The 23,718-nt window shown below is 42.0% G+C and overlaps 1 protein-coding gene across 6 annotated transcripts; it reads right to left on the reverse strand.

Moving 5' to 3' along the window:
* Positions 1-46: 46 nt before the first annotated feature.
* On the reverse strand, positions 47-18,845 carry ZFAND1 (zinc finger AN1-type containing 1). Of its 6 annotated transcripts, none has more exons than XM_081111644.1 (9): positions 18,758-18,845; positions 16,177-16,219; positions 14,853-14,892; positions 12,221-12,348; positions 12,042-12,133; positions 10,917-11,038; positions 1,173-1,328; positions 859-1,076; positions 47-513 (listed from the first exon to the last, which is right to left on the reverse strand). In XM_081111644.1, the coding sequence occupies exons 1-8, from the start codon at positions 18,810-18,812 to the stop codon at positions 906-908; spliced, it is 807 nt and encodes a 268-aa protein (XP_080967770.1). In that variant the 5' UTR covers positions 18,813-18,845; the 3' UTR covers positions 47-513; positions 859-905. The 6 variants fall into 6 exon arrangements, with proteins under 6 accessions (XP_080967770.1, XP_080967768.1, XP_080967769.1 ...); XM_081111642.1 differs by having other exon boundaries at positions 859-1,079; XM_081111643.1 differs by having other exon boundaries at positions 47-1,076.
* Between the last annotated feature and the right edge of the window lie 4,873 nt (positions 18,846-23,718).

Below are 23,718 nucleotides of genomic sequence, written 5' to 3' on the forward strand. Positions count from 1 at the left end.
CTTTGCATGAAAATTATACGATGAAAAATTAGAGATGAAATGAACATTCCGAATTCATTCCTTTAATTAAACCTAAAGCCACTCTGCAAGTCCATGACAATTAAAATAGAAAAGGGACAAAGAACAAACAGAAATAATTTCTGTTCCCTCCATACAGTAGTCCTTTGTTGAGGGTACACTGCAGTCACTCTTGGCGTGCATTTTGCTTTGGTGGGTAGAAGAGACTGCCATCGAGTTGAGCTGCGCCATCTTTCTTCTCATTTGAATCCATGCCCACAAACACACACAGGTGGTGACGCCCAGGAACAGAGCCTTGGTCAGAGCCGTGCCCCACAGCAGGCAGGTGACAGCAGGAAAAGCGCTTCTCCTCCCCAGGCCCGAGGATCCTCATCGGAAGAGTGACTGAGACAAGCCCTCAGGCCCGAGTCACGTACACACATCAGTGCATACGCCATGGTGCAGGCACACGGACAGCTCCACTCCCGGCACCAGAGTGCTACGCTTGCACGTTACCTGCTCAAAGCAAAAGAGATACATGTATCCTGCAGAGCATCTTCCTCTGCCACAGAACGGCAACGTCCCAAAAGGGACAGCGAAACACTCAGTGTGGATCCTGGAGTCAAGGTGACAGGGAGCATCGCAGTCAAACAACAGCTCACAGCCCCACGAGCAACACACCTAACAAAAGCTAACTAAACACGCTAACGTGCTAATAACTGTCAACTCACAGTTAAACTTTGAAACAAAAAATTTAAATTCAATTTATAGAAAACTGATCATGGACATTACGACATAATGAAAAAAATGCAAGAGCAACTTAAAAAAATACTTATAGTATTTGTAGTAAAAGAAACTGACTTCACAGAGACTTTTCCTCATGATTCCTGGATTGGATCCTTGAATGACTATTCCAAGTAAGAGTCGACATTCTTTAAAAACTGTTCTTCCTCACTAAGATACTCCAGGACAACATTCCCGCCGTTGTATAAGGGACAGTCCTCCCTGGCCATCCAGGCTTCCAGCGTGTGGTCCAAGGGCAACGCTTCTCCAGAAGTCATGTGACAGAGCCTTAACTTCTGCTGAGAGAGAAACGAGGCACAAGGTAGCATAACAAACATGCGTGTGTAGCACAGCCTAAGCCCCCAGGCAGAGCTGTTCCGGCCCGCGGGTACCTTGGCTGTGGACTTGTTGTTGTCGTTTCTGAGACTGGCTGAAGAAGCTGCAAAGTCGATGACCTTCCCAACGCTCCAGCGCTGGCAGAAGAACATGGGTTTGCTCTTCTCTTTGCTCCCCTGGGGTAAGAAAACCTGCAAGTAGACTCTTTCCGTCTGTAGGAACAAAACAGTTACAACAGATTACATACATGAATGAGACATCCGTTTTTGTCACTTCCACTCTTCTCCTGGTCAGCGAGGGACTGCCCTCTGATGGTAAAGCTGGTGGTGGGAGTAGCAGTCAGAGTCGCCCAGCAGCCACCTGAATGCATGGGTAGAGGGCCTGGCCAGGGTGACCTGTGCAAAGACAGGTTATGTGACCCCAGGTAAATCAATTAAGGTCTTTCCCGGGATTTTACATTTACATTCAAACGCTGGGGTGGAAAGGGCAGCTCTTTCTCCTGAGATTTTAGGGCTTATTGAATTAGACCTGGACTTGCCTACAGCTATCGCCCAGGCCCCTCAGCCATTCCTGAACCACAGTGGAAAAAGTCCCGTGGGATGGGAAAGAATGGGCCCAACACAGAGGGAAGTCAGGACACAATGGGCCCTTTCTAATGCATCTGGGCCCTGGAACTCAGTCATCCTGGTGACCAGATCAACGCCACTCCCATCGCATGAGGGGAAAACTGTTTTCATTAAGCTAGTTGGTATCAAGTTTCTGTCGTTTGCAAATGAAAGATCCCTGAAACATGAAACACATCTTCCTACATGAAAGACAATGTTTTAGAGATAGCAGGGCTTTTGAGAATAAAGAAGCTAGAAAAAAAGAAAGAAAAAATAGACAAGTTTCATAGAAGATTTGAATGGTCCCTCCAGGATTCTATACCCTATATGTTTCCTCATATTGTATTTTCATGCTAAGTTAATAAACGCAGAGGGAAAAAAGAGTAAAAGCAAAGGTGTTCCTTGATTCCTAAAAATTGCCTTAAAAAGAGTTGGCTTTTCAGACCAATTCCTGTCACAATGGAATTGTTGGCATAAGAGGAGCATCTCTAAGTCATAGAGGAAAGATTACAATTATTTTAGGAAACATTAGATTCAAGACCATTCCCAGCACCAAAGAACTTAGATTTGTTGAAGACCAGTGGAGTGTGTTATTACAGATAACAATAATTAAAAGAAAAAATAAGAAATCATTGGAAGTTCAAACTCTGGGCCAACTCTATAAAATCAAAGTAATCAGAGTATAAATATGAAAAGAGAATATTAAAAAAATATAGACTCACCTAAAAAAAAGATAAATATGCTTGAAGATCACAAATGGAACAGAAATGCAGAAAGGTGAGTGGGCAGAGAGAGAGACCAGAAGGGAGTTCCTATTCAAGACCAACATGCACAATCTGTAAACTGAAATTTCATAGCAAATCAAGGATAAAAATAAGTGTGAAAAAGACATTTAAAAAAGAGACAAATTAAGGGATAATATCCATAAAAAAGGAACAAGAAGTTGTGAAACCAAAACAGGCAGAAATAAAATAAGAAGCTATAAATAGCTAATAAGAAATATAAACATAAAAAAAAAACAGTTTCTGAAATTAAAAGTTCAAACAGGATAAAATTTCTCTAACCTTCCATAAAAAGGTTTACTTGATAGGGAGATGGAGTTGAGGAAGTCATCTAGAATGTAGCACAAGGAGACAGCAAGATAGAAACTATATGTCCCCAAATAGGTCTGAAACTAACAAGAGTTTCAGAAGAGAAGTAATGATGGAGGAGCAATAGTCAGAGAAAAATGACATAATCGTCTAAAAGTGAAGACATAAGTTAAAATTTAAATGTATCTCAAGGGCCAAGATGGGCAATTAAAATAAATTCATGCCCAGAAACATTGCACTGAAATTGAAAAATACCACAGGTAAAGTCTTAAAAGCCACTAAAAAAGACAGTTACCCATATAGCAATGAAAATCAAGAGACAGCAAATATTTCCCCTATAACAGATCAGAGGCCACTGTACGTAGATCCAAGGAAGTGAGTGAGAGTCTAATAGACAAGCAGCTTGAGCGAAGGTAAAATAGGGCACTCTCAGACAAGAAAGGCTAAAAGAGTTTACCTGCACAGACTCTGAATGAATCACTAAAGAATGGAATTCAGAAAAATAAATGTAAGTCCTAAGGAAAGAAGAAACTAAAAAAAATGTGTAGATTTACATAGGTATTGATGACAATAATCTTTATGTGTGAACAAAGATGATGGATGGGAGACATTCGAGTGGGTAGGCATGTCAAGCTCCTCGTGCTATTTGAGAGGATGTAATACCAAGTAACTTTAAAGAGGAAAATTGGTTTTTACTTTTATACATAAAAAATAAAAATATAAACACAAGCCTGTTATCACCATTACTATAATACATTATACTGGAGATTCTAGATCAGTGGTTCTCAACCTTCTGGCCCTTTAAATACAGTTCCTCACGTTGTGACCCAACCATAAAATTATTTTCGTTGCTACTTCATAACTGTAATGTTGCTACTGTTATGAATCGTAATGTAAATATCTGATATGCAGGATGGGCTTAGGCGACCCCTGTGAAAGGGTCGTTCGACCGCCAAAGGGATCGCGACCCACAGGTTGAAAGCTGCTGTTCTAGATAATGTAGAATAAGAAAATGAAATAACTAATATAATTATCTCTATATATAAACCCTAAGCAACCATTACGACACGTCGCTGTGACGCACACTGACCACCAGGGGACAGATGCTCAACGCAGGAGCTGCCCCCTGGTGGTCAGTGCGCTTCCACAGCCAACCTCCCATAGTCCCTCCCCCCAGCCAGCCGGCCCCGATCGAGACTGGGCGAGATGGCCCCAATGGCCCCCATCGCTGGCCAGGCCAAGGGACCACACCAGTGCATGAATTCGTGTACTGGGCCTCTAGTTATAAAATAAAAGCTATCCTGCTAATGGGGTGTGACTGCATATCTAGGAAATCAAAGGCACTAATGGTAAAAAAGAAACTTCTAAAATTAATCATAAGAGTTTGATGATGTGGCTGAATCAGATGAATATACAGAAATCAAGACTATTTTCTCTATATTAGCAGTAAGTACCTGAAAATAGAGGTGGACACAAATATTTTGTTCACAACAGAAATAAACCCCAAAAATAATTGGAAATGAAAATAAATAAGGAATGAGACTTAAATGAAGACAAGCATGTTACACAAGACAAGAAATATGATCTGAATAACTGGAAGGACACATAAGGCTCCTGGATAGGAAGGCCACGTAATAAAAACATTATTTCTCTCAAAACTGGTAAATAACATGTAATGCAAATCCAGTATGAATCCTAAAGAAGTTTGATTTTTTTCCTTTACACATTTCTTAATAGTTACTCTTGCTAAAAGTGTGTACTACCTTTGCAAATTTAAAAACATTAAAGAAAGATTTTTAAAAAGAAAAATACTAAGGATAATCACTAAAAGAAGAATACAATCAATGGTTTCTAAAAAAGTAGAATACTAGAAAATCCAATCAATACAAAAGAAGACAGGAAAGAGAAATAAGGATGATGAGCAAAAATCATAAGATGGAAGAAATACATTCAAATGTATCAGTGATCACAATATATATAAATGGATTCAACTCACCTATAAAGAGGAATACTATCAAACTGGATTAAAAAAACAAAGTCCAGCTATATGCTGCTTACAAGAGACACCCTAAAACAAAACAACACAGAAAAGTTGAACATAACATGATGAAAAAAGACATAATAGTTAAATCTTAACCAAAAGAAAACTAGTGAAACAATCTATATATACTAGTGGTCCAGTGCACAAAAATTTGTGCACTCGAGGGGGAGGGGTCCCTAGGCCCGGCCTGCGCCCATTCACAGTCCAGGACCCCTTGGGGGATGTCACCTGTCGACTTAGGCCCACTCCCCTGGGGATCAGGACTAAGCTTGCAGTCAGACATCCTTCTGGCAGTCAGGGAGCCCTCGGGGGATGTCCGACTAAAGGCTTAAGCCCCCAAAGGATCAGGTCTAAACCGTTAGTTGGACATTCTTTGTGCTGCCACGGAGGTGGGAGAGGCTCCTGCCACCACCTCTGCACTGGCCAGCCATGAGCCAGCTTCTGGCTGAGTGGCACTCCCCATATGGAAGTGCACTGACCACCAGGGGGCAGTTCCTGCATTGAGCATCTGCCCCCTGGTGGCCAGTGCACATCATAGCAACCGGTCATTCTGCCGTTCAATCAATGTGCATATTAGCCTTTTATTATTATTATTATATAGGATGCCCTTATATCTTCCCTTCTGTCCCCTCTACCCAGCTCTTGCCCCCTTGTCTCTGGCCATCACCATACTGTTGTCTGTGTCCATGGGTTGTGCATATATTTTCTTTGGCTAATCCCTTCTTTAAATTCACTTCTTTAAATGTTTATTTTCAGATAAGTGCTTATAACTGCACTATTATATATTTTCTATTATATCATTTAGAATTAAGATATTTTTTAATTGAACCCTTGTAAATTTTAGCACAATTTAATAAATTATGCTAGAAGCAATTAGGAGATTTTTCATGTAATGCAGACACATTTCAATTAATATTTTATTAATTTTGAATTTTTTAATATTTTAATATGAAATAATCTCATACATGTAAAAAAAAACTATAAAATACTACAGCATATTATATGTACCCTTCACCCAATTTCTTAGGTGTTAATAATTTAAACATAACCATTCTACAACTAACAGAATTTGTAATATAATTTTCTTATAATCTCTTTAATGTTACTTAATCCATTTACTTTGTTTTTGTTAATCTTCACCCAAGGATACTTTTCCATTGAATGTTAGAGAGAGTGAAGGGAAAGGGAGAGACACATTGATTGGTTGCCTCCTGCACATGCTCTGATAGGGACTGGGGATCAAGCCAGCAATGAGGTGCATGCCCTTGACTGGAATCGAACCTGGGACCCTTCAGTCCACGGGCTAATGCTCTAGCCACTGAGCAAAACAGGCTGCAGCTTAATTCATTTACTTTTAATCTATGTGTGTCTTTATATTTAAAGTGGGTTTTGTTTTTGATTCACCCTCTTAATCTGTCCTTTAATTGGTGCATTTATGCCACTGACTTTCAAAGTGCTTACTGATAGAGTTACTATCATATCAGGCAGCTTCTGGGTCTTCTGGGGCCGGCCTGCCTTGCCGCCGGGGAACCGCCGATCGGGTCCCCGGCAGCAAGGCAGGCCGGCTGCTGGGGCTTCTGGGGCAGGCCTGCCCTGGATGGCGGCGTGCTGGCAGCTCGCGCTGTCCCGCCCTGCCTACAGTATGCAAATTAGCCGCCATCTTTGTTGGTGGCTAATTTGCATATGACGCTGATTAGCCAATGGGAGGTGTAGCAAAGGTACAGTCAATTACCATGTCTGTCTATTATTAGATAGGATAAAACCCTAATATGCAAATAGACCAAACAGCGGCACAACTGAACAACCGGTCACTATGATGTGCACTGACCACTAGGGGGCACGTGTGGAACATGGTGGGCATTGGCAGCAGGTGGGAAAGCGCGGAATATGGCAGGCATTGGTCGCGGCGGGATGGTGGAGCAGGTAAGCGGGGGCACCAGACCAAGGCGGGGCACCAGTCGCTGTCATCGGGGCAAGCCTCTGGTGGTTACTGAAAATTCTTTGCTCCCATGCACTGTGGTCCTGCTGGGAGCTCACACCTGCTGCTGGCACCCGCCCCACTAGCACCTGCAGCTGGCGGCAGAGCCTCCGCTCACACCCGCTGCCGGCACCCAGCGCCAGTCCTGATCACTCGGTGCTGTCAGTGGGTGCAAGCAGTGGCTGCTAGCCCTGATCGCCCATGAGGGCTTCTCCACCTCCCCCTGCTTCTGAGGGGCGATCGGGGCAGCAGCCGCCGCTCGCACCCGCTGATGGCACTGGCCCCAATTGCTCTGTGCCATCAGCGGATGGGAGTGGCGGCGGCCGGAGCGAGGCTTCCGGCAGACAGGGGACCGTTGGCCGCGGTGGGAGGGACCAGGCAGGAGCACGGAGGATGGGCCGAGACCCGCCCCTGTGCCCGCCATAGCCTCGCATCCCACAGTTCCTTTCAAGGTACACGAATTTGTGCACTGGGCCCCTAGTACTATTATAATTCAAAATAGCATTAAAGGCAAAATTCATAAAGGAGATATAATAATGGAGAATTCCACACATCTGATAATATGCAACTCAGCAAAACCATTAGAATTACAAGAAAAACCCTGACAAAACCACAGCTCCAGGAGATTTTAACACACCTGTCTCAGAAACTAATACATAAGCAAACCAAAAATGAGTATGCACACACATACAAACACAGGTACACATGTGTAGACATATGTACAAAGAGAGAGACTGCAAATGATAAAGCAAGTAAGGGCAAAATGTAATTAACTGGTATATTTGGGTAAAAAATATGGAAAATTTCTTTGTACTATTCTTGCTACTATTTTGTGTTTGCAACTATATCAAATTAAAGTTACCTGAAAAACACACCCAAATAAGGAGGTTGAAAACAGATAAGTTCACCATTGAATGAGAAAAGATGAAAAAAGAACATCAGAAAAAATATGAACAAAGAAAAAAGGACACCCAGAGTTTGGTGAAAAAGAAAGCAAAGCAACAATACAGAGGACAATAAAACCAAAATATGGTTCTTTGAAAAGACTAAAATATAAATAAATAAAATAAACACAAACATCTAGGAAGACTGGCCAAGGAGAAAACAAAGAGAGATGTAAATGAAAAAATATTAAGAATGAAATGGAATGACTAAAGACACAGTAGAGATTCCGGAATTCTCTTATTTAAGAGAATAAGTTGAACAACTTTATAATAATAAACAGGAAAATCTACACCAGGAATTTTAAGAAAAATATTATTTACCAACATTTATTTCAGAAGCAACAGATTATCCAAATAAACCAAGAACTATTTAACATTTTGAAATCATGTTAGATATTCTCTGCTTTTTCAAAATGGCTATAATAGCCATTACCAAAGCTTCAACAACAAAGAATCCCACCTTCTACAACTATTTCAAAGAATAGAAGAGAGAAAGCTACTCAACTAATTTTATAAGTATAATCTGGCTACTAATGGCACAAAATACTACTAAGTAACATATTAGAAAATCAATGTAATAGTGCATTTTAAAAGAATTATATACCAAAGTCAAGTGGTTTATCCCAGAAAATGTGGGTGATTCAACAACAGAAAATCAATCAACATAATTTATCACACTGATAAGGAAAAACAATAACAAAAAAATACATCAACATGATCATCTTATTAGATGTAGGGAAAAACCCACAGAAAAATTTAATAAGTATTCATGACATAAATTTCTAGTAAGCTAGGAAAAGAAAGAAATATTGTTAACCTGATAAAGGCAACTATGAACAACCTACAATAAAGATAATATTTAATGTTGAAACTTCAGACTCATTTGGATTAAAGTCAGAACTGTGATGAAGATGCCTGCTGTCACCCATATTATTCAGTCCTGTTCTGTAGAGATCAACCCATGCATTAAGACAAATAATAATGCAAAGCAGGAGTAAGAGGAAAGAAAATGTGAGGAAAAGGAATACCAAAACACAAAACTGTCATTTGCAGAAAATATAACTGCATGAAAACATCCCAGAAAGCCTATAAACCATGGGAACAATGAGAGGTTTCTTTGCAGGACAGAAGGACAACAAACAACAACCAGCATAACCAATTAAGGAAGCGTTAAGCTTTTAAAAGTTATTTACAATGGCAGCAAAAATTATGAAGAACCTAAGAATATAATTAAGAAAAGACATATAGATATGAATGATAAGCATTACATATGTTATTTAAAGACAGAAAAGAAGACCTAAAAAAAAACTGGAACAATAGACCACAAACATGGATGGGTTGAGAAGAGTCAAAATTCTAAAGAGATAAACCGTTCTAATAGAAAATTCAGTGTAATTCCTATCAAGCACAATTTCATAGAACAGGACAAAGTGATCCTACAATTTTTACAAAAGAATAAAGAGCCAAGAATAGATACAGCTGAAAGCAAAACCTATGGTGAAGGAACGTGTCCTACTTCTTACACAGCTATGATAATAAGCCAGTTTGATATTGATGCAAAGATGGACAGTCCCAAACTAGTCCCATGTGTACTATATGGTAGGTGACTGAGGTGTAATTACAAGGATGAACTCTCAGTACCTTATGTTATGACCATAGGTAATCCATTCAGATATGTGTATGTGTGTAAATCTTTACTTCTACTTATAATTAAATGGAATAAAGAGCTACACAAAATAAGCAAATAAAATAAAGCTTTTAAAGGAAAATGTAAGAAAATATCTTAAAAAATTTATTTTGAAAAGTACAAATCTTAGAGAAATCACTAATAAATTTGAACATATTAAAGTTTTAAAAGTCTGGACCACTCATAAAAAACAAAGAGAAGACAAACCACAAATTGAGAGAGGAAATGTGCAACACATGTAGTAAAAAAATGCAGAACATCTGGAGCATCGATCTCAACCTGTGGGTCGCGACCCCTTTGGGGGTCGAACGACCCTTTCACAGGGGTCACCATCGGAAAACACATATATAATTACATTATGATTCATAACAGTAGCAAAATTACAGTTATGAAGTAGCAACGAAAATAATTTTATGATTGGGGGTCACCACAACATGAGGAACTGTATTAAAGGGTTGCGGCATTAGGAAGGTTGAGAACCACTGATCTAGAGTAAAAAATGTGCAACAACCCAACAGAAAAAATAGGCAAAGGATATGAACAAATAATTCACAGAAGAAAGTCAATAGCCAATAAACTCATGCAAAATAACTGAACCTTAATTGTCAAAAGGGAGATTTAACTTTAAACCTCAGTGAGACATAACTTCATATCTATCAGTTTGGTAACAGTGAATAACACCCAGTGTTGGCAAGAAACCCTGAGACCCTCAGACCGGTAGAAGAAAAATTAGCACAACCACTGAGCACAAAGCTGACAGCATCCAGGAAACCTGAGGATAAGCAAAGCCCAGGACCCAGCTTTTCTACTTCTCCATATCTTCCCTGGGGGAGCATTTTCCAATCTGAGGGCCTCAATCCTTCATGGGTTATAAAATCAGTACTCTTTAAAACAAAATAGAATTAGAAAATACCAGTGTAAGGTTAGGTGAAACTGTGTTAAGGTATGTATGCATTTATGTATGCATGTATGTACTGGGTTGCTGTAGAAAATGCAATTGACATTATGGCTTTTTAAAGGAATTGCTCTAGTGAGACATTCCCACATACACACGAGGATAGTCACTGTTGAACAGTTTATAATAGCAAAAAAACTTGGAAAAATGCTGAATATTGTTCATCACGAGAATGAATAAATGTGGTATATTCATATTATGGGATTTGCAGTTATCACAATGAACAAACTAGACTAAATGTGTCAACATGGATAAACGCTAAAAACATGATGCCAAGTGAAAAAAAAAGAGCTGAGGAAAGATACGTATGACTCCCTACCATTTCTATAAAGTGAAAATCTCATAAAACAATGTACCATTTTTTATGTAGCTACACACTTGTAACACTAGGAAAGATACACATCAGGTTCAGGTTAGTTGTCACTAGGTGGGAGGGAGGAGTAGAGAGGGGTTTCAACCACATGTAAACATTTCGTTTTTCAAAGTCTCCAAGACCAACCTGGGGCAGTGACTTATCCCCATCAGCATGCATCTTTAATTTCATCAGTGCCACCTTGGCAGCTGTTGCGCTATTTTTTGCACCCTTCCGTCGCTTATTCGCTGTCTCTCCTGTCTTGGAATCTAAGAAATAAAAATAACCATATAAACACATAATGTTTACATTATATTTTCTAGACTTTTATTAACTACTAGGGCCCAGTGCACAAATTCGTGCACCTTGAAAGGAACTGTGGGCTGCAAGGCTGCGGTGGGCACAGGGGTGGAGGATGGTCTCGGCCCATCCTCCGTGATTAATTTTTTATGGCTCTGAAACATCAAAAACGACACACAACAGAGCTCTACAGAGACAACGTATTGTGTAGGTATATTTAAAATATTGACAATCTCCACATCAAAACCCTTAGTATGGTGCTTCTTTCTAACTTAAGCTGATTTACGCTAATCACTAACACTTCCACAGAGAACTTCAAGATTTGTTTATAGAAGATTTTATTAAAGGTAGCGTCCTTACAAAGAACGAAAATTCTGCTGAACTAACATGTTGGCAGAGACTGGTCTAGTTTATAGATAGACTAGAGGCCCAAAGCACGAATTTCGTGCACGAGTAGGCCTTCCTTCTCCAGGCTGCCGGCACCAGCTTCTCTCTGGCACCCTGGACCCAGGCTTCCCTCCGGCCACCGGCAGGAACCTGGGACCCGGGCTTCCCTTGCAGACACGACTTCATCCGGAAGGTCGACCGGAAGGACGTCCGGTCTAATTAGCATGTTACGCTTTTATTATTATGATTCTTTCCTGGTATCTCAGATTGTAACAGCATTCTTAGGACAGCAGACTAGGCTTAATGTTTAGTCTTTAGAGACTACAAACCACTACTTTAGCTCCGTGAAACTATTTCTAGCTGTGATGGTTAACCAACTGATCTGAGTGGCCAAGCAGGAAAACATCTGGCTTTGTGAGAAATACTGTTGCAAGAGTATCATCAAAATAGATTGCAAGTTTCAGCCCACTGGGGCTGTTAACAATGCCTTCCATACTGAGAAGCAGACATAAGCAGCAGGAGTTTTGGAACTAATAGGTAGACAGCAACACAGAAAGCAATGAAACCAGTTTCCTTGGTACTTGCCAATAATGTCTCTAACAAGTTTCTGAGTGGCAGCCATGCGAGGCTTAGGGAGTTCCAGTTTTTCACATTCATGATCTGACTGGTGACGGTGTCTGTGAGCAACAGAAGAGTGACGCCAGTTCAAGTATTTGTATACAAGTTAAGCAGATACACAGGGTGTGGGGGATCTGAGTGATCACCTCAGGCAAAAGTTCTTCTCACAGTGAGGACAGGTCACTGGTACAAGCTCTTTCTCAGCACAGCCCTTGAACGCACATGGGTAAGACGCATGTGTATCTGACTTCAGCCTCTCCTTGACTACAGTCACCTGAAAATGTAAAAAGGAGAAATTGGTGTATTTCACATGGAGAATAAGTCAACATATCTATTTTGGAAGGCAGCATTCATTTTACTGCTGCTTAAACTTATAAGAGCAACTTCGATGCTCCCACAAAACAGATTATAGTAAATATTTGTGTGAGAAATGATTATTGTGTTGACTGTTCTACATTTTCATAATCTTCCTACTGTGGTATATTTATCTTCTAAGTCAAGTTACCGTGACTATTGAGTTATTCTTTACAATTTCAGTCTTCTACTTTGTAAACGGTCCAACACAAAGATGCCCCCATACTAACATGCTCAGGTAGTCATCTCAACATCAGTCCTCAATGGCAAGTCTACCAATTTTCTACACCAATTTTAAGTAGTTAAGTATATATAAATGAACACTTAAAATCATGTTTATCCATGATACAGAGGGTTAAAGATAGTTTTCATAATGATATACTGTTTGTGATCGTGTGTTTAGTATTGTATTTCCAGCAAATATTACATCAGAAAAAGATGAGATTTTATAAAATTAAAAAAAAAATCCAGATCAACCAGGCTCTTTTGACTACAGGTGTCTCCCACTATCCGAAAGTAGCTGAGCATTCCTACCTATGAAACTTTTCATAAACCGAAATGGCGCAATTATCATTAATTTACATGGAAAATTTTTCCCTGTTCCCAGACCCCAAAATGGGTCTCCCAGATGCTCAGACACAGTCCAAAGCTAGGGAGCCCTAATGCTGAGATGCTGAGCATGATTCCGGGGGAAGGAGCTTGCTAGGCCGCCCTCACAGCTCGGGGTGCGCTGCCTGTGTAGAGAATGGCTCACTGCAAAACAAGAGTTAAATGCTATTTTCCCTCCTCCCCTTTTTTTGTAAAAGTGAACATCCTTTTTGGGTTTCTTTAGGTTAGCACAAACAGGTACTAATGTGGGTCTTTCATAAAAGTGAAGGGGCTTAAAGTGAACTTTCGAAAAGGGGGGGGGTGTATTAAGTACGTTTCTAGAGTTGAATGAATTTAGAGAAATAATTGCTTGAAATACACAATCAAAGACACTCCTCCATATAAATGATAGTTGCATCTTGTTGGAATTGACTTAACTATTTTTCCAAACTTGCCTACAGTCTCAAGGTAAGTGATTTTTCTTCACTATTTAATTGAGATCCAATTGAGAGACATTCTGTGAGAGACATTAAAAGAAAAGCAAGTGGTATCATAAGAAAAAGGAAAGCACGGGGCAGATTTACAAGGTGCATAAGAAACATCAGCATGTTTCTGTGACTCTAAATGAGATTTTCCTCCCAGTTAACCCTGCGCAATACCAGTAAGTTCATTAATTTTTAGTTCCCTCAAGTAAATCACCTAAACTTCGCAGGGCCAGACTTTGAAGCCATTTAACCTGAATTTTCTATAACTGACAGAACAGATGTAAAATCCTCGTGCTTGGCAAACAGTGGGCAGGAATAAGTGTCCCCTGCAAAGTGTGAGGCAAACGCTTCCTTCCAAATGGAGAGAATCCAGTTTAACTTCCCGCCTCTCCGGACTGGAGGGAGGCAGGGCCACTTGTCTGCCTGTCAAATGTGAGACAGTGGGCCCAGCTTTCTCTTTTTCCTCTTGGAACTGAACCTGGGAGCCAAGGAGGAGGCCTGGCGGGTCCAGCACGGCTGGGACGGGCAGGCAGTGTGCCCAGTGCTGGCGTTCTCTGCAGACCTACTGGGCTCTCCTCGCTGAGCCTTACCATCCTCCTTATCCTTTATCAGTAACACAGACGACATTTTGGTTTCTGTCTGCCAGCCGCTTTTTAAGCTCTCCATGTGGTCAGAATTAGAATGGGACTTTGTGCGACCACAGGTTTGTTCCGGGTGGTCTAAGGCTGACTGAGTTAGAACCATATATTGTCACCAAATCCTAACACCAGGCACCGTGCAAACGAACAAGTGGAGGAAACTGGCAGGGGCGCATGAGGGCGGCAATTCCGTTTCAGATCTGCAAACAGGGAGCCTAGAGCTGCAAGCGGCCACCCAAACAGAACTGGAGTGTAAAGAACTAAGAATTATGAGACTAAAAAAGTAAAAATAGCAAGTAGACCAATTTTTTAAAAAACAAACTGAGAAAAATAATATAAATAAGGCAGAAACAATGATTTGCATAATTAGCTTAGTATGCCAAATTTTAATCTGCTGTACACTGGCTGGTTTGAAACCTCTTCAAAATTGGAAGAAAGCCCAGCTGGCATGGCTCAGTGGTTGAGTGTTGATCTATGAACCAGGAGATCACAGTTCAATTCCCTGGTCAGGGCACATGCCAGGGTTGAGGGCTCGATCCCCAGTAGGGGACATGCAGGAGGCAGCCAATCAATGATTCTCTCTCATCTTTGATGTTTCTATCTCTCTCCCTTTCCCTTCCCCTCTGAAATCAATAAAAATACATTTTTAAAAATTGGAAGAAAAGTACATAAATACAAATGTGAGTTATTACAGAGGAGAACTATTAACATACCTCAGGACAGCTGTGCGATTCTCTGCTTCTGTGCTCAAGGCTTAAATAATTAAAAAAAAAATAGCGTTTATTTAAATGCAATCAAATAATGTAAGGATAACATAATCTGAGATATTTCAGTTGTTAGCATCCTTAAGATTAATTACATTTATGCTACATTAAGAACTCTACAAATAAAGATAAGCTGAAATACCTTATCATGTAAAAATAGAGCATCTATTGCCTCAAACACAATTGTTCAACTTCCATATGAGAAAAAAAAAAATTCACCACTCTAAATTACCTCCTTTACTCTGAGTGCTTTCCAGTGTGTGAAAAGACCAAAACATGGGGGGGGGGGCGGGGTGGAGAAGGGGGGTCTGCCGCTGCTAGGGCTGGGCCCGAGGCTCAGGCAGCCCCAGCGGCTGGCAGTGGCAGCAGCAGCTGCATCGCCTTCCCGTGATTGGCCCAGTTGTCTCCTGCAAAGGAAGGCCAGAGGCAGCAGCAGCGAGGGGGTGATGGGGGCAGTGCCTTCCTGATTGGCCAGTCGCCTCCTGCAGAGGGAGGCCAGACTGCGGCTTAGGCTGGCTCCCCGTGGGGAACGGGCCTAAGCTCTCAGTAGGAAATCCCCAAGGGCTCCTGGACTGTGAGAGGAAACAGGCCGGGCTGAGGGACTCCCCCCCCTCCCCCATGCACGAATTTTCGTGCACCGGGCCTCTAGTCAATAATAAAAGGTCAAAAATGTGCTCAAGCTCTGATTTTAAAATATGCATTACTTTCATTTTATTAATTAAAATAAAGAGTATAATCATTAACTGGATTTTTCCCATATTCTTTATATTGTGGACATGTTCTCTCCTTGTGATTAAAAGCCACAAATACAACTTTTACATACAAAATCACACACAGCCCAGTGTCGATGTATAAACCAGGAGGTCCCAGTTTGATTCTGGTCCTGGCACATGCCAGGGTTTAGGCTCAATCCCTTGGGAGGTAGGGGTGGGGGGTGCAGGAGGCAGCCAGTCAACGATTCTCTCTCATCATTGATATTTCTCTCTCTCTCCCTCTCCCTTCCTCTCTGAAATCAATAAAAATATATATTTTAAAAAAGGAAAAATCACACAGATAATGCCATCTATGAAATTTAAAGATTAGCTAAATATATGCACAAGTAATCAGAGCCTATGACTAACCTATTTTTTTCAAGTGTTCATTTTACTATAATGAACATTAAATATCAATGGCTAAAGTAAGAGCTATTTTACATCATTTTGCTGTTCAGAAGTAAACCTCATATTACAAACACCAAAGTTACTTTCAAATCCTGTACAAACAAATAACTTACCAAAATATTCCTGAACAACCATCACATACAAATGGAAGAAAATCTAAAATTGAAGGAAAATGTTATATGTACTGGTCAGTATTTGATTTTGATTCAGTTTTTTTAAGCATAAAGAATCTGCAAGTACTGAGCCACCTCTCCTATTGGTCAAGAACTTTCCTTTTTTGACCAATATCCTAATGTAGCAAGTAAACAAAAGCCATCACAACCTCAAGTCCTCTGGGAGAAAGTTACTAGGTTATCAGGAGACAAATGTTACTTAGAGTAGCATGTTAAATAAAAAAAAATGTTGTTTTTGTTTCCCAGTTAGTAGGTGTTGTTTTCGAAGACTGCATTTTGCAAATTTCCTGCATTTTAAGTGAAAAACCTGGTTTCAATTCTGATTCCACTATTTACTAATTTAGCAATGCTAAGCAAGTTACTTAACAGTGGAGCTTTGGAGATTTTATATATAAATATATTTTATAGTATATATACACAAAACCAGAGCTATTATTAAGTATGCATATAGGTCTGTATATATATGTGTGTGTATATATATCTATACCATATGCTATATCTACTTCACAGGGTAATTATAAAAACCAAATGATATGCATAAAAGGTATGAATAGTTAGAAAGCAACTATAATTCCTAAGATAATTACAACAATTAATTTGTCTTGAATATGCTCTTGAGAAAAATACTGTGATGACTAGGTGGAGATATTTTTAAAGAAAGTCCAGAAATTCAATAGATTGGTGAATTGATACTGCAAAATGTCATCCTGAATTGTGTTTTTCCTTGCTGTTGAGGAACAACTAAGTTAGTATTAATTAACTAACTAACTAAATAGACAAATAACTACATTAGGAACAGAATTTTTGCAAAGCACATGGGAGTATCCATTCCCAGATGTGACAACTATTAACCACCGACACAATCAGTTACTCTCTAGAATGTTTTCAATGTACCGCATATTAAATCACAGCTAACGTAAGGCTGGCTATATCTAATCACGCCACTTTTACAAAGTGAAAACAGGAAATACTGCCCTTTAGAGAAAGCTACAATTTCCCCCCAAAGATCGCATCCTGCAGGCTATCTAAACTTGAAGCAGAAAGAAAGGATCTTATAACCGAAGAGACCCTGGGTAATTCTGCTGTGGGCCGAGAGGACCCGGTTGGTTCTTCCTTCCCCTGAGAACAGTCCCTGTGGTTCTGGCTGCACGATTCCAGAGTGTTTCCTACCAAGAAAGTGCGCATACATTTGCCAATGCGACAGAAACAGAAAATTCTGATGTCTTTCTCAGCTTGGAAGAACTGTACCTGTTTGCTATTTTGAGACTTTTAGTGACCACATAAACATTAGATACAAACCAAGAGGACTCAGGGGAAGAGTGAAATCAGGGTAATTTCCTGGTACCGGACACCATCTTTCTACCCACCGGGAAGCTAACAAGTTTTAGGATCCGCACACTCCAAATGTAACTGCTGTCCTCTAGTCCAAGAGCTAGACCTCGGCCTCGTTTCAGACGTTTGCACTTTAGAAGACACCGGGAGTGGTCAAGGAAGCCGACCATCTCACACATGGCAGGTGAGGTGGACTTACAGGGTGAGCCGGGCACAGCAGCGATACAGACTCACCCGCAAAGCCCGGCTAGGCTTCCCATGCAAGACGCGCGAGGGGGCTGCGAGGGGCTGGCGGCGCAGCAGAGGGACACAGAGCGCATCAGCAGCAAGGACCCGGCGGGAGCTGTCCTCTGCCCACGGCCCACCGGGGCACACTAATCAGGGGTGGCACTCCCACTAATCGGCCGACCCTCGGAGCCCTCCACAGTGACTCGGGTACCTGCACCAGTGCCTGGAGCCGCCACGAGCGATGCAACCTACTTGCCACCCTCCCGCAGTGGGAGCCCCAGGCGATGGCGCACGGGTGAAACCCCGGTACCGGGACAGCGCCTGCTGTGCTGTCCGCTTCAGGAACGCCTGCCGGGGACGGGACACCCTAACGCCGGCCGCACTGCCCGCGCTGCTGCCGGACGGGCTGTGCGGTCAGGGTCTCTGGCTCAGGGGGCAGAGCTCACACTGTTGTTAATGCTCTAAATGCCGCTAACGAGTCTGGGTGCTGTCCTAGTTCCCGACTGCCTGGTAGGTGTTGGTTGCCTGGCGACAATCGGAGTCCCAGCGAGACTGAGCTGGGAGAGCACCCCCGGCGGAGCAGCCTGGGGGTCAGACCCCCCGAGGAGCTGGTAAAGCCAAGCGCCTCCGCCTAGAGCTCTCTCGGGAGGGGCCCGGAGCCCAGGTTAGCACTGATCTCCCGCTGCCTTCGCCGACAGTAGCAGCTTAAACTGAAGTTAGGGGAAGAGAAGCGGCGGCCCCGGGGGCGCAGTGCCAGGGCCAGAGCGGAGCTGCAGTGCTCCCCGGGCGCGACTTCCCGGCGAGCGCCCCTGAACACCCAGGTGCACGCCAGGTGTTTCCAGCAGCTCCCGGGCTCCATGCCACGGAGGCTACGCGTTTCCCTCCCGCAGAGAAGCTCCGCCCAGGCCCCCCTCCCGCCGCCACTGTCCGTGGGGCAGAGCTGGGCCGACTCCGCCATCACCTCGCTGCCGGCAGTGCTCCACCTGGCAGTGCTGCCCCACGTCCAGCTCCGCCATCTCTCCCCGCCGCTGGGGCGGGGCGGGGCCACGGCGCGCGCGGCGCCTGCTGGGAACATGGGAAACCCATGGGCGGAGCCTGCAGGTGGGGCGTGACCAGGGCCGGAGGGGCGGGGCCACGGCGCGCGCGGCGCCTGCTGGGGAGGTGGGAACCCAGGGGCGGAGCCTGCAGCTGGGGCGGGGCCAGGGCCGGAGGGGCGGGTCCACGGCGCGCGCGGCGCCTGCTGGGGAGGTGGGGAACCCAGGGCGGAGCCTGCAGCTAGGGCGGGGCCAGGGCCGGAAGCGGCGAAGCTGCTGCGTTGAGGGTGTCTTGAGGGTTTGGGGTTTGCCCTCTTTTTCCTGGACTGGAGTCGTCACGACGGTCAGTAAGGAAGCGCTCAGCTTCCGCGCTGGAGGGTTCGCGCTGCCGCCGGCGCCGCGGAAGGTCTCACTAGGATTGTGTTGTGATCAGTGAACGGGACTAGCACGGTGCCTGGCACAGGGATTTGCCAGAGTCCAGTGACTTGTGCGATTCCTCATTTCCCCTACACCAGTGCTACTTGATTATATAGTTTAAAGTAAATGCCCTTTGTAAGGAAGACATTAGGCTCTTTTATAAATAAAGGTTTCTTTTTTCCTTTTTCTTGCCTTTTTAAAAATCCTGGTAGAAAAAAGTCTCTGGCTCCCGAGTGCGTAGGGAACCGTAAAGGCCCTCATTAGAGAGCCCAGACGCACTGTAGACGGGGTTCCTTTGGGCCTTTGGGGTGCGGGAGTCCGCGTGCCTGGTGAGCCACTTCACAGGTTCAGAGGAAGGAGCCGTTGGCTGGGCGAGGCACAAATGGATGCCATTCCCAGTGACCCAGTGATGTGACGCCCGGCGCCAGTCAGAGCACATAAGTGACAAATCAAACTACTCATGATGGGGACTGGAAAGGTAGCCAGCGCCCCCTTCATGACCTTGGGCATCCCACATATAAAAGCCTAAGTGACCAACCATATGTAAATCTGACCGTCCAAACAACCGACCAGTCGGTACATATGACACGCACTGGCAACTTAAAAATAAATGTTGACTCGCGCATGCACGATACATAGAAAGCTCTCACTGGCGCCAATTGCATGCGTGTGTTTTGATCTGTCATTGTCGATCATGTATTTGGTTGACATTCTATTACAGAGAAAGGACGAATAGTGATATTATGATATTTCTTCTAATTAATTTCCTTTCAATGTGCACGAATCCGTGCACCGGGTCACTAGTTCTCTATGTTAGCAGTAAGTGTCCCAACTCCTACTCAGCAAAATGTAGAGGTCCGCTCTGCATAGGTCCCTCCATTGCAGGCTTCAGAGCAGTTGAGTGGTGAGAAGCACGTCTCAGGGTCCCGTCCATTTCTCCTCTGGTTGGCCCATCATCCTTGATCTACTCAGGTCTGTCTAACTGCCCACCACACCCCCTCAAGGAGCTTGGCTCTGAATTCTCTCAGAGAAAAGGGGTGCAGTGTCACTTCTGTAACTGCTTCAGGCTGAGGAGGGATGGAGGTTCTCTCTCGGAGCCAAGAGATCCTTGCTCTCTGTCAGAGGGACGATGAGGCCTGGGCACAGAAGGAGGTGGCAATGGTGTCTAGAAGTGGTATTCTCTGAGTACGAGTAGGACTTCTAACCAAGTGGAGAAAAACTTTGTTATAAATGTTAGTATTATTAGGGTAAAAGCTAGAGGTAAATTCAGGATCCAGTTCAATTCACAGGTGAAAAAAAATAAAGTTTTGAGTTTAATATTCACAACTGTATGTTATAGAGTCTACCGAAACACAGTTTTCCCCTTATAATCACCCTCATTTTTATTAAGGAGCCAAATTAAGACCAATTTATATTCTGTATTAAGTCTAGTTTTAATTTGGCCTGATTGTTTGCATGAACACAATAAGAATAGCAACTGATCATATAGGCTTTTTTTTTTTTTTTAATGAGCTTTGCTGGAATCTCATGATTGAGCTTTAATTGGCTCCCCAGGGCAAAGAAGCTGAGCCATCTAATTGCCATTAGGTTTTCCTGAAATACCTGTAGACTTAGGCCAGTTCCTCACATTCTTGAGGTTCCCAAAATGTCTTGGGGTTCTTTCCTTGCCATCTCTTAGGAAAGCAACCTTCATTCCTTTCCTGGAAAGACTGCCATGAACCATTGACCAAGCACGGTGCCAGGCTATTTCTCCAAGGTGCTCTTATTGGCCTCAGAGTCAGTCTTCATTCCTTAAAGCTTTCTAGTAACATCCAGAGTCAGGGCATGTCTCTTTCAGACATGACATTCCGGTCATGGTCTTGGTTAATAAAACCACAATTGGAAACTGGTCTTATTGAACTCATACAAAGAAAGTATTGCCATGATTCACTTACTAAGAATTGCCAAAGTCTGGAGGGGTAGGGTAGGGAGAAAAATAGATAATTTTCCAAATTGCTTTAAGAAAATAAACAAATTTCCTTATGTCTGAAAGACAAAAATTAAAAATCAGCAATACTTTCAACAAAAGTACAAAAACTATATAATTATTATTAGTTCATTCAGTCCCATAATCAATTTTTTGTTTCTCCTGATTTTTCCTGCCAGTACTTCTATAGAACTCTATAGCGTTCTAATAATTTTCATCCAGGTCGAAGGGGATGATCTGAAAATGTCAGAGTCCTTTCCATGGATCCCTCAGAAGATGTAACATTTTCCCAAATGCATTATAACAAAACAGTGAATACCTCTAAATAAGAAGAAGAAATTTAAAAGTACCCAGTTATGGATTTTATTAAAATGCAAATTACATGGAATCTTGTCCTTTCTTCAAAACACAATATTCCAGAATAACAATTAGAGCATATCAGAATCTATTTTAATAATGTGCATATAAGTAGAATATAGTTATTATTTATTTATTTAATAAATGACAAAGTTTCCCATGTACCTTAAGGAGAAAATTTTCTTCATAAAGAGAGAAAACAAATTCTCGAGGTATTCCAGGGCCTATTTAATGGCCTAAAGCCAACTCTATGTCAAAAAAAAGTTTCTTTAAATTCAAATCCTGGGAAGGTTGTCAAACTTTTTTGACCAAAAGATTATATATAATCATTGTTATTATGAAACAATATTAGACTATTTATTCAGTCAAAGTAACAAAATGGTATTAAACACAAACATAGGCTAGCAAAACTTCAGTTCCCACAATTAAGAAGATCACTTTTTATAAGTAATTAAGTACTTGATTAATATAACAAACTATATGTCAATTTCAATAATTTATAGAACTTTTACTTCCTGCGCAAAATCTGGAAAGACTTTTTTTCCTTTTAATAGACTAGAAAAGACTAAACAAATTCTGCATTAGCTTAGTTTAGATTCATTTATCTAATTAAATTTATTATTCAGATTACCTATAATTTCCTTTTAAAATTTATCTTCACAACCCTTCCATAACATTCACAAAGCTTCTTACAATGTTCACAAACCTTCTTACCCATTCAGATCTAACCAGCTTTAGAACTCAGTTTCTTTTTCCTTCCAAATGCATCTCCGTGCCTCATGCTTTCTATTACCAAAACTACATAATTTCTTTCCAATTGGTTAGATTCTTAACTCTTAGAAACCTTAATTTTTAGGTGACCACCAAAAATTAAGCAGTTATCATTCTTTAAGATTGGCAAATACATTACACGTTTGAGAGACATATTTTGATTATAAAACATTCACTGAGTTCAAGTATATTTTCTAGTTCTTCTGTAATAGAATGTCAAAAGTGGGCAAACTCAGATTAATATTTCAGTATCCATTTATTTAAAAATACGTAGATATTTAGTAATTTCTACAGCAGGACTCCAAAGTTTTAGTTACCAAGGACTTTATTATTTTTTTTTTCTTTACAACTTGGGAGTGGCCCCTGCCTCATGGCACTTCTGCAGCTCAGGCCCTTCTAGGAGAAAAACTTGTGTGAGGGGGGCGGGAATGAGAAGGTTTATTTTTCATACTCTTCTTTCTGAATAGACTGTAACAACATGAAATCTTGCATATAAGAAGAAATATCCTATTTAAAAACAGAAACAAAACACCCCCTACAGTAAATCAATGAGTGCTCCTAAAAGGAGGGACTGGGACCTTAGCCTTAGAATCTTACTTTACACTAACCCAGCCCAGCAAATGACCTTTGTTTCTGAGTGGCACAAAGTCCAAAGAGCAGAGACAGAGGATTCCCTGTGTTCATAAACTAAGTCCCCAAAAGATAAGAAAGCAAGCAAAGAACATTTTTAACCAAAGTTACATTACAGACAGACCAAACTCTCACTAGCCAAGCATTTCAGGCATCTGATGCCTTGAGAAGGAGAACGGGGAGATTCCCCAAGATTAGGAACTCTTGGCAGCTGCTGGGAAGTTCCTGCAGTCAATGCTATGGGGTCAGCCTGCTACAAGCAGCAGCCCCTCTCCCCTGCACCCCCTGCGGCCCCCTGCAACCTGCCCCCCACCCCCCCGCAGAGTGGGATATGCCCCATCTTTAAACAATTAAACCAAACAACAAAGAGACACAAAAACAATCATTAGACACTCTTATATATGATATTTATAGGCGCGCACAACCCAGCGACAAGAGCTTCACACCATGCGTTCCCAAACACTAACCTCTTGTTCCCAGTTAAGAGGATGTTTAAGAGTGAGGCCAAGCACTATTGCAGTAAAACACCCTTTTCCTTTCATTTTTCCCCCAATTGGTGGATAAGCATAAGTAGCCCAATTCCCAAGATCCATCCCCATGGAGTACCTTTTGGGACCAGGCTGCCAGCACCCATCATTGAACAATTTAAGCGAGCTTACAGGCAAAGTTACACCAGGAAAATAACACCCCAATATACAATGTTTACAGCCGTGCAAAACCCACAGACAAGAGCTTCACGCCATGCTC

Source organism: Myotis nattereri, assembly GCF_964212035.1.
Source record: "Myotis nattereri genome assembly, chromosome: 17".
NCBI classification, from domain to species: domain Eukaryota; kingdom Metazoa; phylum Chordata; class Mammalia; order Chiroptera; family Vespertilionidae; genus Myotis; species Myotis nattereri.

What these genes read in the sequence shown, in the direction of transcription:
- ZFAND1 (XM_081111640.1), bottom strand. Translation starts at nt 18,812, where the DNA reads ATGGCGGAGCTGGACGTGGGGCAGCACTGCCAGGTGGAGCACTGCCGG. An exon ending in GGTTGTTCAGGAATATTTTG is followed by an intron (nt 14,893 to 16,176) that starts GTAAGTTATTTG and finishes TAATTATTTAAG; the next exon opens with CCTTGAGCACAGAAGCAGAG. An exon ending in GGGATAAGTCACTGCCCCAG is followed by an intron (nt 1,329 to 10,916) that starts GTTGGTCTTGGA and finishes TTGTTCCTACAG; the next exon opens with ACGGAAAGAGTCTACTTGCA.